Consider the following 14,904-nt stretch of genomic DNA (forward strand, 5'->3'; position numbering starts at 1 on the left):
TACCCGCGGCTAAATGCGGCTAGCCGCGGGTAACCCGCCACCGCGTCATTCTCTAATTCAGGATATTAAAATAGAGGAGAGGGGTCTGAGTGGACCTATCTCTTCAGCATGTGGCTCTCCAGCTTGGTCAGATGCTAAACCAGAGGGCTCCAGTAGGCTCACTATAGACTCTCGGTCCCTAACTAAGATTTCAAAGCCTGTAGTACCAGTGGCAGTCTCTTACTCTGACATTACTGTGAAATTTAACCCTAAATGTGCATTTTTCTCTGTCCTAGACATGACTACTGATTTTCGGAATTTGCCCCTTGCTTCTGAATGCCAGGACACGACAGTGCAGACAAAAGAAGACACATCTAGCCTGCACCTGACTTCTGCACCGCAGTGCCCACTCCTCTGAGTGCAGTGGGACCCAGGTGGCAGACATGTGGTCCAGGTCGGCCTGAATGGAACATGGATGAAGTTTGCTTTATGTGACCTTGAGGATGTTGCCAATTTAAAATGTTTTTTCTTTTTCTTAGCAGCAGTTCTGATATATACATAGCCATCCCAGACCGTTTTTGGCACAAAGATATTTCTAATGTATTCCAAGGATCCTCTTTATCACTGCAGAGATAGAGACGCTCCAAAGAGACATTAGCTTTATGCCTTTTCTGAATATGAGATGGTTATGATATGCATTATTTGTACTACTCATCTTTGTTATGGTTTTCTATAACAATGTGTTTATTTGCGGAATTGAATTCAGCCCTGCACACTTGACAGATGTAAGAATAGCTTCATGCCTAAAACTTTGTGTTTTATGTTTTGTCTGTGCCATGTGGTCTGTGTTTTGTCTGCTTGTTTTAGTTTAATGGGTACCCCAGGATACATAACATTGGCCATTTCTAGAGCTCTTTTCCCACTTTTTACTAGCCCAATCGTGCAATGTTCTTTTTACCTATAGTTTGCATATCCTAAATGTAGCTTAGTTAGGGGTTATATTTTTAAGAAAAGGTTTTACCCTATAGTGTTTATTCCGTGGTGCTCACTAGATATGATCCATTCAGTATACATTTTTGAATACATTCAGTACATCATTATGGTCTCTCTGAAGTGCCATAATATTAATGTGCAGCATACAAAAACATATCTTTTTGGAATGTCCGATTAAGACCTTAAGTAACTGAATATTGTCTCTCTTTTGCCATAACTATACCAAGTAAATGCATTCATATTGTCACATGTTGCCACATTCAGTACAGGCAACCTGGTCTCTCTCTCTCTCTCTCTCTCTCTCTCTCTTTCTACATTCAGTACAGGCAGCATGGTTTCTCTCTCGTTTTCTATCTCTTATTTGGATCACACTGGAGTACAGCTGCTGAATGATATCTGGACTCTTTTCAAGCCAGTGTGTCCCTCCCTGTATGCACAGACATCATTTAATCCCAAGGGTGAGCACCACCAGTTTCCAGTGACTGACAGATCCTGTACAGACATCATTTCATCCCAAGTATACATCTTACCAGTTTAAAGAGACTGTCGGTTCCTGCTGGACTAATTCATCTTCCTGCACCCTGACTGCAAAGACTTCTCTACCTTCTCACACATGCTGTACACAATGTTTCCTGTTCGTTGTTTCCTATTCATTGGATCTACGGATTCATGATAGCCATCTTCCTAAGAACACTCTGCTGTACAGTTCAACCTATTTACTGAACAATAGAACCTACTGCACACCTCTGGTAACTAATGATTCTATGGACAGTCCAGACTATTTCATATGCTCTGCATCCACTACCTCTTGGTATGGGGAACGAGACATTTCACAAGCTGCTAAGCTTTTCTGAACTCCATGCCTACATTGACCAACTTAAGAAAACCTTCACACAAGTGAATCATACTATCACTTTCGAAAATGGACAGATTGCACAAGTAGAAAATTTGCTACGAGACGCACATGTCTCAGTTTGGGAACTTTTCTTTGGGTATTCGCCCACTGCAAACCACGTATTTAATGTTTTAATTCACCCTATCATTATCTTAATTATTGTACAAATTTTGTTATGTATTGTTATGATTTTCCTTTGCTGTAAAATGAAACACATGTACACTTCTTTACAACGCATATCCCACAACCTTCCTTCTAGCTTTTAAGGCAGTTACACATGAATTTCCAGTATCTTCTCTGACACTTGCTAATTTGGTTTTAATTTGGCATGGCCTATTGCATTGCATACCAGGGTCAGACATAATATATTATCCCAGGACAAGCAGGCAGGTATTCTCACTATTGGGTGACGTGATCCAACGGAGCGCCGATCTGGACGCCTCACAAGTATTTTTGCTTGAAGAAACTCGAAGTTTTGAGTCGCCCGCACCTCGCATGCCTTCCCGCCCAGACCAGGGCGCGTCTCCTCAGTTCTTACTTTTCCGCGGAGCCGAGAAGTCCGTCTTCGACTCTCTGCGTGAAGATTTTTCACTTGTGCCTTCTAAAGTCCGCGGTTTTGGGATATTTTTCTCTTAATCGCTGATTTTCGTCGTTCTTTTTTGTTAAAAAAAAAAATTCTTCCATCCGTCCGACCGGGCAGGCCACGTGGCCGCAGCCCCACAGCTTCGATCTTGCGGCGGAGCTTTTCCGGCCTATGTCCCGGCCTATCACCGGTTTTAAAAAGTGTGCCAAGTGCCAGCGCGCAATTTTGCTAACGGACCCTCATCGACGCTGTGTTCGGTGTCTCGGGCCTGAACATCTACCGAAATCGTGCCGGCCTTGCTCCACACTCACACACATGCTTTCAAGCGCCGTTGCGTTTTGTAGGAATCGCTGTTCATTGAGTTCTCGACGGAGCAGTTTTCATCGAAGGGCCCCTCACCTTCGACTTCTTCCGCTGCTCCCCAGCCTTCCACCTCTGCGGCGCCGAGTCTCAACAAGCCTGCATCGTTCGTGCCGGCTCCGAATCCAGCGTCCGCTGCGATGCCTTCCCTGGTCTCTTCAAGTCAGGTAGCACAGCAGCCCATCCCACCGGTAGTGCTAAAAGTGCCCAAGGCTTCTAAGCCCAAGCACTCACACACTACCCCCAAAGAACGCGAGGCCCGAGCAAGTGGACCCATTGCTGATGCGGATCCATCCTTGCCGGCTTTGTTCCAGACCTTGCTAGAGAAGCAATTCATTGAGCTCTTCACTACAATAGAGCCTAAGCTTCTCTCCCAAATCCAGCCTGGGCACGTCTTTGCCCATGCCTCCATTGGAACCGATTCACTCGATGCAAGGAGTAGAGTCTTTGCGAGTGCCTCCGTTGGAACCGATCCACCCGATACAGGGTCTCGAGCCTCTGCGGGTGCCTTGGGGCGATTCCAGCCATTCACCCCTGCTTCGATCAACGGCCTCCAGTCCCATCCACTATCTAGGGGCCTCAGCGAAGACACACTCACCTCGTTCTTCGAGGCCGACGTCCAGACACGACTCGCATCATCGATTGAGGCATTCATCGAGGCACTCGTCCAGACATGCCTCGCCTCATCGAAAACAGCCGTTTCTGCAGTATTCCACACCGGCTACTTCTCCGCCCCCGTTACTGGAGCTCGAGGACTCACTGGGATTTATCTCACCATCACGATCCCTGTCCTCATTAGATCCTGAGGCCTCGACGTCCTAGAGCCCTTCCCGAGGCCCTGCTCTGGCTGACCAGCTATCGTTTTCCTCGTTCCTCCAACAGATGGCTGCTGATATGGACATCCAACTGGACACAGCTTCCAAATTTTCAAAAGAGTATCTGGAGACGATGCATCTCCCTCAACCACCTACAAAATCCCTCAAACTTCCTCTACACAAGCTACTGGATCAGACCTTTGTGCGGTACCTCGAAACACCCTATTCCATCCCCGCTGTGCCGGGCAAATTGGATGCCAGATACCGCATAGTACACCACAAAGGATTCGACGGTTCCCAACTCTCCCACCAATCCCTCTTGGTGGAGTCCTCTCTGAAGCGTTCTCACCCCTCCCAGGTCTACGCCACTGTTCCACCTGGCAGGGAGGGCAAGACTATGGACCGGTTCGGCAGGAGAATTTACCAGAACTCCGTGATGGCCTCCAGAGTTCTGAACTACAACTTCCACTTCATCACATATTTCAAATTTTTCCTCTCTGTCCTCCAGAAGTTCATGCCCTATCTGGACCCTGGAGCACAGTTTGAGTACCAGGAGGTTCTGGCTTCACTATCCCAGCTCCGCTTGCAGATGATGCAGTCCTCCTACGATGCCTTTGAGCTCCCGGTTCTGGTTACGGCATATTTGGTGGCTATGCGCCAACTGCAGTGGCTCAGAACCATCGACATAGACCCCAATCTTCAGGACAGGCTTACCAATGTCCCATGCGCTGGTACCGACCTCTTCGATGAGTCCATTGAGGCGGCGACCAAGAAGCTCTCGGACCACGAGAATTCTTTCCAGTCCATCACGCCCACCGTTGATCTACCAGCGGCGTTACCCACCTAAACAGGCTCCGCCCATCCATCAGCCTGTTAAGAGGCAGCACCCTCAAAATCAACAACAGAAGCCACAATCGTCTGCTGTCCCTAAGGCTCTTCAGCCCTTTTGACTGTCTCAAAGAGGGAATAACTTCTGTCGTTCTGCCGTTTACAAGTTCACCACCGATTGGAGGTCGTCTCCATCACTTTTACCATCGATGGACGACGATTACCTCCGACCTCTGGGTCCTCTCCATCGTCAAGGAGGGATACTCTCTGCATTTCCATCAAGTTCCTCCGGAACATCCTCCAAGAGAATATCCTTCCAACTTGACCCAGATCACCCTTCTTCTTCAGGAAGCTCAGGCCCTATTACAGCTGGGGGCGGTCGAGCCAGTTCCTTTGGCCCAACAAAACAAGGGTTTTTACTCCCAGTACTTCCTTGTTCCGAAGAAGACGGGCGATCTGCGCCCCATTTTGGATCTCAGGGCCCTCAACAAGTTTCTGGTCAAAGAAAAGTTTTGCATGTTGACTCTGGCATCCCTGTATCCCCTCCTCGAGCAGAACGACTGGTTATGCTCTCTGAATCTCAAGGAGGCCTACACCCAAATTCCCATTCATCCGGCCTTCCGCCAATACCTCGGATTCAGGGTGGGACATCTTCATCTTCAATACCGATTGCTTCCCTTCGGCCTGGCCTCGTCACCCAGAGTCTTCACCAAGTGCCTGGTAGTGGTGGCCGCAGCGCTCAGGAACCACGGCCTCCAGATATTCCCCTACCTGGACGACTGGCTCATCAAGGATCCCACGAACTTCGTATGAAAGAAGAAGTTACCCCGACACCAACATGGAAGGGAGAACAAGAAACAGATGACCTAGAAGAAGACATACACAGAGGGATACTGCAGGAAGAGGAGAATTTGGCTAGTCGAGGCCCAGAAGAAGAAAGAGCGAAGCACACCAAGGACATTGACCTGAGACCGGAGCGAAAATTGAAGAAGGGAAAATCGGCGATCCTAGTGGGAGACTCGATCCTGAGGCATGTGGACAGCCACATAGCAGGAGGGAGAGAGGATCGATTGGTTACCTGCCTCCCAGGAGCAAGAACCAAGGACATCGTGGACAACATTGGAAAGATCTTAGACAGTGCGGAGACAGAAGAGACCGCAGTAATGATCCACATCGGGACAAACGATGTCAGCAGGAGAGACTATAGAAGAAGCAAGCTGATAGAACAGTTCAAGATTCTGGGAAGGAAGCTGAAGATGAGGACCCAGAAGATAGCATTTTCAGAGATCCTACCAGTACCTAGGGCAGATGTGAAAAGGCAGGAAGAACTACAATCAATAAATGCGTGGATGAGGAAATGGTGTGAGGAAGAGGGATTCCACTTCGTGAGGAACTGGACAACGTTCTGGGGCAAGAGCAAGCTTTACAGGAAAGATGGACTACACCTGAGCACGGCAGGAACTAGACTTCTAGCAAACAACGTCAGGAGAGGAATAGAACAGGCTTTAAACTAACAAGAAGGGGAAAGCCGACAGTCGACCAAGCGTCGACGATTCGGAAGAAGGTATCCTGTGAAGATACTGAGGGGAAAAAAGGCCGGGAAGAAGCAAGGGACAAATTACAAGAGTCGACTAACCCAGAAGAGGAGGTTAAAAAGATTGTAGCAAAAGAGAAGAAAATAAAGACTGAAGCGCAGGGAATGGAAATGAAGACAACAAAACACCAGGATCTAAATTGCATATATACCAATGCAAGGAGCCTGAGAAACAAAATGGGGGAACTAGAAGCCATGGCCAATGCAGAAGACATAGACATCATTGGAATTTCTGAAACATGGTGGAATGAGGAAAACAAATGGGATACAGCACTGTCGGGGTACAAGCTCTATCGCCAGGACAGATCAGGACAGAAAGGAGGTGGAGTAGCCCTATACATAAAAGAAAGCATACGATCGACAAAAATGGACACAGCAGAGACGGCCAACAAGCTAGAATCGCTATGGGTTAAAATACCAGGAAAGAAAGGGCCTGAAATAAAGATAGGCCTATACTATCGTCCACCTGGACAAACCGGAGATATCGATGAAGAAATGGAAGCCGAGATGAAGCGAGAAAGCAAAAGCGGGAACACAGTTATTATGGGAGACTTCAACTACCCTGGGATAGACTGGAGTCTTGGAAGCTCAAAATGCGCTAGAGAGACAGAATTCCTGGAAGCTACACAGGATTGCTTCATGGAGCAGCTTGTTAGAGAACCAACGAGAGGAAATGCCACTCTGGATCTAATCCTAAATGGGTTAAGGGGACCTGCAAAGGATATAGAAATAGTGGGACCGTTGGGAAGCAGTGATCATAATATGATCAAGTTCAAGGTTGAAGTAGGAATATCGAAAGGGAAGAGAACCATAGCGACAACTTTAAACTTCAGGAAAGGAAACTACGAGGCAATGAGGGAAATGGTAAGAAAGAAACTTAGGAACACGTCCAAAAAATGGCAAATGGTACAACATGCCTGGTCTTTTTTCAAGGGCATGGTGAGCGAGGCGCAAAATACATATATCCCCAGGTTCAGAAAGGGGTGCACAAAGAGTCGAACAAAAGACCCGGCATGGATAACCAAAATAGTGAAGGAAGCAATAGGCAATAAGAAAAATTCATTCAGGAAGTGGAAAAAGGACAAAACTGAGGAGAATTGGAAAGAGCACAGGAAAAATCAAAAAGAATGTCACCGTGTGGTTCGAAAAGCCAAAAGAGAGTACGAAGAGAGGCTAGCTAAGGAAGCACGAAACTTCAAACCATTCTTTAAATATGTTAAAGGGAAGGAGCCGGCTAGGGAGGAGGTAGGACCGCTGGATGACGAAGACAGGAAGGGAGCTGTGAAAGAGGAGAAAGAAGTGGCAGAAAGGCTAAACATGTTTTTTTCGTCTGTATTTACAAATGAGGACACTTCAAACATACCGGAACCTGAGCAATTCTTTCATGGAAGTCAAACAGAAAAATTAACATCCATAGAAGTGAGCCTTGAAGACGTACGCAGGCAGATAGGAAAACTAAAACCTGACAAATCCCCGGGTCCGGACGGAATACATCCAAGGGTTCTGAAAGAATTAAAGGAGGAGATAGCGGAACTACTACAGCAAATTTGCAACCTGTCCCTAAAAACAGGCGTGATCCCGGAGGATTGGAAGATAGCCAACGTTACGCCCATCTTTAAAAAGGAATCAAGAGGAGACCCTGGAAATTACAGACCAGTGAGTCTGACCTCGGTTCCGGGAAAAATGGCAGAAGCTCTGATAAAAGAAAACATCGATGAACATTTCGAAAGGAACGAACTACTGATAACCAGTCAACATGGTTTCTGCAAGGGTAGATCGTGCCTAACGAACTTACTGCACTTCTTCGAGGGAGTTAACAAACAAATGGACAGAGGAGACCCCATAGACATCATATATCTAGATTTCCAAAAAGCCTTTGACAAGGTGCCCCATGAACGTCTACTCCAGAAGCTGAAGAACCATGGGGTGGAAGGAGATGTACATAGATGGATCAGAAACTGGTTGGAAGGTAGAAAGCAAAGGGTAGGAGTGAAAGGCCACTACTCTGACTGGAGGAGGGTCACGAGTGGTGTACCGCAGGGCTCGGTGCTCGGGCCACTGCTATTTAATATCTTCATAAATGATCTAGAAACAGGGACAAAGTGTGAGATAATAAAATTTGCAGACGACACCAAACTTTTTAGTGGTGCTCGGACTATAGAAGACTGCGAAGAATTGCAAAGGGACTTGAACAAGCTAGGGGAATGGGCGACGAGGTGGCAGATGAAGTTCAACGTTGAGAAATGTAAGGTATTACATATGGGAAGCAGAAACTTGAGGTACAACTATACGATGGGAGGGATATTATTGAAGGAGAGTATACAGGAAAGGGACTTGGGGGTAATGGTGGACACAACAATGAAGCCGATGGCACAGTGTGCAGCGGCCGCTAAGAAAGCGAATAGAATGCTTGGTATAATCAAGAAGGGTATTGCGACCAGAACGAAAGAAGTTATTCTGCCGTTGTATCGGGCGATGGTGCGCCCGCATCTTGAGTACTGCGTCCAATTTTGGTCACCATACCTTAAGAAGGATATGGCGTTACTCGAGAGGGTCCAGAGGAGAGCGACACGTCTGATAAAAGGTATGGAAAACCTTTCATACGCTGAGAGATTGGAGAAATTGGGTCTCTTTTCTCTGGAGAAGAGGAGACTTAGGGGGGATTTGATAGAAACTTACAAGATCATAAAGGGCATAGAGAAAGTAGAGAGAGACAGATTCTTCAAACTTTCAAAAAATAAAAGAACAAGAGGGCACTCGGAAAAGATAGAAGGGGACAGATTCAAAACGAATGCTAGGAAGTTCTTCTTTACCCAACGTGTGGTGGACACCTGGAATGCGCTTCCAGAGGACGTGATAGGGCAGAGTACAGTAATGGGGTTTAAGAAAGGATTAGACAATTACCTACTGGAAAAGGGGATAGAGGGGTATAGATAGAGGATTACTGCACAGGTACTGGACCTGTTGGGCCGCCGCGAGAGCGGACTGCTGGGCACGATGGACCTCTGGTCTGACCCAGCAGAGGCACTGCTTATGTTCTTATGTCTCAAGGAGCCGTCCTCGCGACCCAGAAGACGATTTGGTTACTGTAACATCTGGGGTTCGAGATAAACTTCCCGAAATCCCATTTACAACCTCCCCAGACTCTTCCCTTCATCGGAGCTGTTCTGGATACTACCCAACTCAGAGCGTTCCTCCCTCCCCAATGTTTGGAAGCTCTCCTCCATCTTTGCCACTTGGTGTCCTCTCGCCCGTCCATCTCGGCAAGACACATGATGGTTCTCCTGGGCGACATGGCCTCTACAGTTCACGTGACTCCTTTTGCCAGACTTCACCTCAGGATTCCCCAGTGAACCTTGGCATCTCAGTGGATGCAGATATCCGATCCTCTGTCCCGACACATCCAGGTCACTCCTGCTCTGCAACAATTTCTTTGCTGGTGGATGCTATCCTCCAATCTATCTAGAGGTTTGCTGTTTCAAACGCCCTCCCATCAGAAAGTCCTCACGACCGACTCGTCCACTTATGCTTGGGGGGCTCATCTGAACGGCCTCAACACTCAGGGTTATTGGACCAGCACGGACCGCCAGTGCCACATCAATCTCCTGGATCTCAGGGCGATTTTCAATGCTCTCAACGCTTTCCAGCACATGCTCAAGACAAGGTGTTCCTCATTTGCATGGACAACCAAGTCGCCATGTATTATGTCAACAAGCAGGGAGACACGGGATCGGCCTCCCTCTGTCAGGAAGCTCTGAAAGTTTGGGATTGGGCGATTCGCCACAACACCTTCCTCAAAGCTGTCTACATTCAGAGGGCGGACAATGCCTTGGCGGACAACTTGAGTCGTCTGCTGCAACCTCACGAGTGGACCCTACACTCATTGCCCCTACATCACATCTTCTCTCGCTGGGGAACTCCTCAGATTGACCTCTTTGCAGCCCCCCACAACTTCAAACTGCCTCAGTTCTGCACTCCCCACCATCTTGAGGCAGATTCTTTTCTTCTGGACTGGACGAATCTCTTTCTATATGCGTTTCCTCCATTTCCTCTCATTCAGAAGACTCTAGTCAAACACAAGTCAGACCATGCCACCATGATTCTGATTGCTCCACGGTGGCCCAAGCAACCTTGGTACTCCCTTCTACCAGTGTTTCCATCGCTGCTTACACAGCATCAGGGATCTCTACTTCATCCCAACCTGCAGTCTCTACACCTGACAGCTTGGTTCCTCTCAACGTAACCCCTCTCCTGTTTTCTCAACCTGTGAAAGATGTCCTGGAAGCTTCAAGGAAGCCTGCTACTAGACAATTCTACCACCAAAAATGGACTAGATTTTCTGCTTGGTGTTTTTCTCATCATCATGAGCCACAACACTCCTCCTTGTCTTCAGTTTTGGATTATCTTTTGCACCTTTCGCATTCTGGCCTCAAGTCTACATCGATACGAGTCCATCTTAGTGCAATTGCTGCTTTCCATCAGCCTCTTCAAGGGAAACCTCTCTCTGCTCATCCGGTGTTTTCCAGATTCATGAAAGGATTTTTCCATGTCAATCCTCCCCTCAAACCGCCTCCAATGGTTTGGGACCTCAATATTGTTCTTTCTCAGCTTATGAAACCTCCATTTGAACCTCTTAACAAGGCTCATCTGAAGTATCTCACTTGGAAAGTGGTGTTTCTCATTGGCCTCACTTCTGCCCGTCGAGTTAGTGAGCTTCAAGCATTGGTTGCGGATCCACCTTTCACAGTGTTCCACCATGACAAAGTGGTCCTTTACACTCATCCAAAATTCCTCCCCAAAGTGGTCTCTGAATTTCATCTGAATCAATCCATTGTTTTTCCTGTGTTTTTTCCAAAGCGTCACTCTCATCCTGGAGAATCAGCTCTTCATACTCTGGACTGTAAACGTGGTTTGGCTTTCTACCTGGAACGCACCAAGCCACACAGAATTGCTCAACTTTTCATCTCCTTCAACCCGAACAAGTTGGGACGTCCCATCTCCCATCTCCAACTGGATGGCGGCTTGTATCTCCTTCTGCTTTGCCCAGGCTGGATTACCCCTTCACAGTAAAGTCACAGCCCATAAGGTCAGAGAAATGGTGGCTTCTATATCCTTCCTCATATCGACACCGATTGAGGAGATTTGTAAAGCTGCGACTTGGTCCTCGGTTCACACCTTCACTTCTCATTATTGTCTGGATACTTTCTCCAGACGGGATGGACAGTTTGGCCAAACAATATTACAAAATCTATTCTCCTAAGTTGCCAACTCTCTCACCATCCCATTGTGGTTAGCTTGGAAGTCACGCATTAGTGAGAATACCTGCCTGCTTGTCCTGGGATAAAGCAATGTTACTTACCGTAACAGTTGTTATCCAGGGACAGCAAGCAGCTATTCTCACGTCCCACCCACCTCCCCTTGGTTGGCTTCTCTGCTAATTATCTGAACTGAGGAGATGCGCCCTGGTCTGGGTGGGAAGGAACTCGCGCATGTGCGGTGCGGGCGACTCGAAACTTCGAGTTTCTTCAAGCAAAAATGCTTGTGAGGTGTCCGCATCGGGGCTCCTTTAGATCACGTCACCCATTAGTGAGAATAGCTGCCTGCTGTCCCTGGATAACAACTGTTACGCTAAGTAACATTGCTTTATCTCATATCCCATACTTGCATACTCTTTCATGACATCTTGGTACCTTTATGCCTGAACCTCCTGAGAAAGCTTCCTGCATCCCTTATGCACCGTTCATTCGTTCCCCGCCCAGATGATGGACTGTACAACCTAAGACAGAGGTTTGAACTCATAATGGGAACTGTTTATCTTCATAGCTTGGAGATTCTGCAGGACAGGGGACGTGCTGCTATAATGTTGGAGGTAAGCGAGGCATCTGTGAAATGCAGACTGGCTGTATATAGAAGGGTACCGCAAGCTTACCTTAATTTCAAAAAATAAAAATAAAAAAGTATGGGAGATGTCAGCATAGCTATTGCTAGCAATCAGCATTTTCAGTTGGCATAACTAATGTTAGCAAAGACCTATGGGAAATTATATCAATCTGACTCTGGCACTTGAATGCAGATAGACCCTGAGTGCATGCAGACGGTTTCATATAGCCCTAAAAGACGATTTCAAATAGCCCTGATTAAATCATGATTAGCTAAAAGGTGTTAATGTGTTAATGTCTGAATAAGAGGGTGCTTAGGACAATGGGTCCAGGTGCACAGATAACTAAAGTTAATCAGAAACTATTGTCAGAGACATACTGGAAATCACATATGACTTCAGCCTATTCTTCTTCTGTCTAGCACAAGTTTACTAAGGAGGGGGAGATTTAACTTCTATTGAAGCTCAATAGTTTTCTATATTCAGAATATGATTCCAAACTATAAAAGCCTCCTCTCTGCAACACACATACATCTTTTTTTCTCTCTCTCTCTTGATCTCCCTGGAACTTCAGGCTTCTATGTCTCTCTTTTCCTCTGAACTCTGTAAGGCAGGGAAACTGCTTTGCTCTCTCATTAATTGTAATGTTTAATTGTAATGCTTATAAATATTGCTGTTCTGTAAGCCTATTTCTATAATATATTCTTTATGCAATCACCTCTGGCTGTGTTTCTTATTTGATTCTACTCCTGGAACTGAACCTGGGACCTGGCGTTTGTAAGGGCGCCTCCCATAACTCCTACAACCTCACATTGTGGGGGACCTGACCACCAAACCTTATAGATTAGACTAGAAGCAAAAGTCATTCACAAACAATTTTTTTTATCCAATACGTTCTTCTAGCTTCTTTGTGCCTCAAGATCAATATGAAACAGCCTGAGATGCTGGTAAACCGAGAGCATCTCCACCCTCAGAAGAGCTGAAGGGTGCAGGTTTAACCAGGAATCTTTCCTATGGAAGCATGAAACACAGCCATTGAGCCGCCAGGCTAGTCCATTAATTTTGTTTTCTAATACAAATAATCCAGAAGATATTGCATTACAGCTCTAAACTATAATAGGCTCACTTACCTTTGACAAGTAATTTATCTCTAATGGACACTCTCCGAGTAGAATCTGAAGTGAGGTTGGCGGGCCGGTTTCCTTTGACACCATTGTCCCGTTTCAATTTGCTTGCTAGTGTTAGCATTACTACTGTTATAATCTGACAAAAAAAACAAAGAAAAAGTTCATTATGGCAACTCAAAGCAGATTTGAATAGTTTTTTATTTTTATTTTCCAAAGTCAAGGACCAACCCCCTGGCATAATGCTTTGACTACTTGGCAGAAGATTTATCCAAATCTTGGCTGAACATCTGATGACCAAAACTGCTATCTCCCTCCTCCACCCCCCTCCCCCAATAGATGACCAGCACTGCTATTCTTCACTACTTACTCCCTCCTGCCCCAGACCAACATCACACTTACAGCTCTGGTGCTCAGGAAGCTGATGCCAATGCTCTGTGCCGGGCTGGTGAGGGGCCTTGAGGGTCAGCGCATGCTTAAGGCATGCTGGCTCCCGCCCTCTCCAGGATTCTTGAAGGGAGTCCAGCAAGTCTTGAGAACACGCAGGCGCTCAAGGATGTGCATCTAACCCTGCATCGACTTCCTGATCACCAGAACTGTAAGTGTGATGTTGGTCTGGGACAAGGGAGAGCAGGTAGTGGAGGATAGAAATGATTCTCCAGCACTGCTAGTGGCTTCCTCTGTACGGTTCTTTTGCCATGGTCCACCCCCACTATGAAGCAACTTCCTGTTGGGTGTACCGTGGCAAAGGAACTGTGCAGAGGAGCCACAGGCAGCACAAGAAAATTGCTACCGCACCGGCAACCTCCTTGCAGTTTTTGTGGTGAGGGGGGCTTTGGAACCGAGTAGGGTTCTCCCCTTTGGTGGAAGGGGGAGAGAGGGAGGAAGAAAGGAGATACTAAATGGGTTGTTAGAGAGGAAAGGAACAGGGCACATAGACGGAGGGAACAAAAGGTGCATATGGACTGGGGGCAGAGTGGAAAGTAGGGAAGAGATGGTGCACATAGACCGGGGGGGAGGGAGAGGAAGAGGAGGGAAGAGATGGTACACACAGACATGGGGGGAGTGGAAGAGGAGGGAAGAGATGGTACACACAGACCGGGGGTGGGGGAGTGGAATAGGAGGGAAGAGATGGTACACACAGACCAGGGGGGGAAGTGGAAGAGAAAGAAAGAGATGGTGCACATGGATGGAGGGAAGGGGAATGAGATAATGGCGCATGGACAGAAGAAGTAGGAGAGGAGAGAAGAGATGGTGCACATGAATGGAGAAGGGAAGATTTGGAAAGAGATTTAAGATGGAGGCAGAAAAATTGAAGAAAATGAATATGAAAACCGGTGCCCCAAAGATAGCTATAGTGCAAAACGTGAAGGAAAGAAACAGCAAATGCATAAGGAGGCCTTGGAAACAGAGTTAAGAGCACAGATGTAAAGCACAGTTACTTACCGTAACAGGTGTTATCCAGGGACAGCAGGCAGATATTCTTAACGTATGGGTGACGTCACCGACGGAGCCCCGGTACGGACCTTTTTAACTAGAAAGTTCTAGTTGGCCGCACCGCGCATGCGCGAGTGCCTTCCCGCCCGACGGAGGAGTGCGTGGTCTCCAGTTAGGATAAGCCAGCTAAGAAGCCAACCCGGGGAGGTGGGTGGGTCGTAAGAATATCTGCCTGCTGTCCCTGGATAACACCTGTTACGGTAAGTAACTGTGCTTTATCCCAGGACAAGCAGGCAGCATATTCTTAACGTATGGGTGACCTCTAAGCTAACAGAGAGGGAGGAGGGATGGTTGGCCATTAGGAAAATAAATTTTGTAACACAGATTGACCAAAGTGTCCATCCCGTCTGGAGAAGGC

The 14,904-nt window shown here is 47.0% G+C and overlaps 1 protein-coding gene across 10 annotated transcripts in view; it reads right to left on the reverse strand.

The window, feature by feature from the left end:
- Nucleotides 1-14,904, reverse strand: part of UBE2F (ubiquitin conjugating enzyme E2 F (putative)) — a 625,415-nt gene that overhangs the window by 465,404 nt on the left and 145,107 nt on the right. For all 10 annotated transcript variants that reach the window (XM_033944350.1, XM_033944352.1, XM_033944349.1 and 7 more), the window contains one exon: nt 13,056-13,188. In XM_033944350.1, the coding sequence (XP_033800241.1) occupies nt 13,056-13,188 (133 nt within the window). The remainder of the gene's footprint in view (nt 1-13,055; nt 13,189-14,904) is intronic.

The sequence above is a fragment of the Geotrypetes seraphini genome, chromosome 5, assembly GCF_902459505.1.
Source record: "Geotrypetes seraphini chromosome 5, aGeoSer1.1, whole genome shotgun sequence".
Classification (NCBI taxonomy): Eukaryota; Metazoa; Chordata; class Amphibia; order Gymnophiona; family Dermophiidae; genus Geotrypetes; species Geotrypetes seraphini.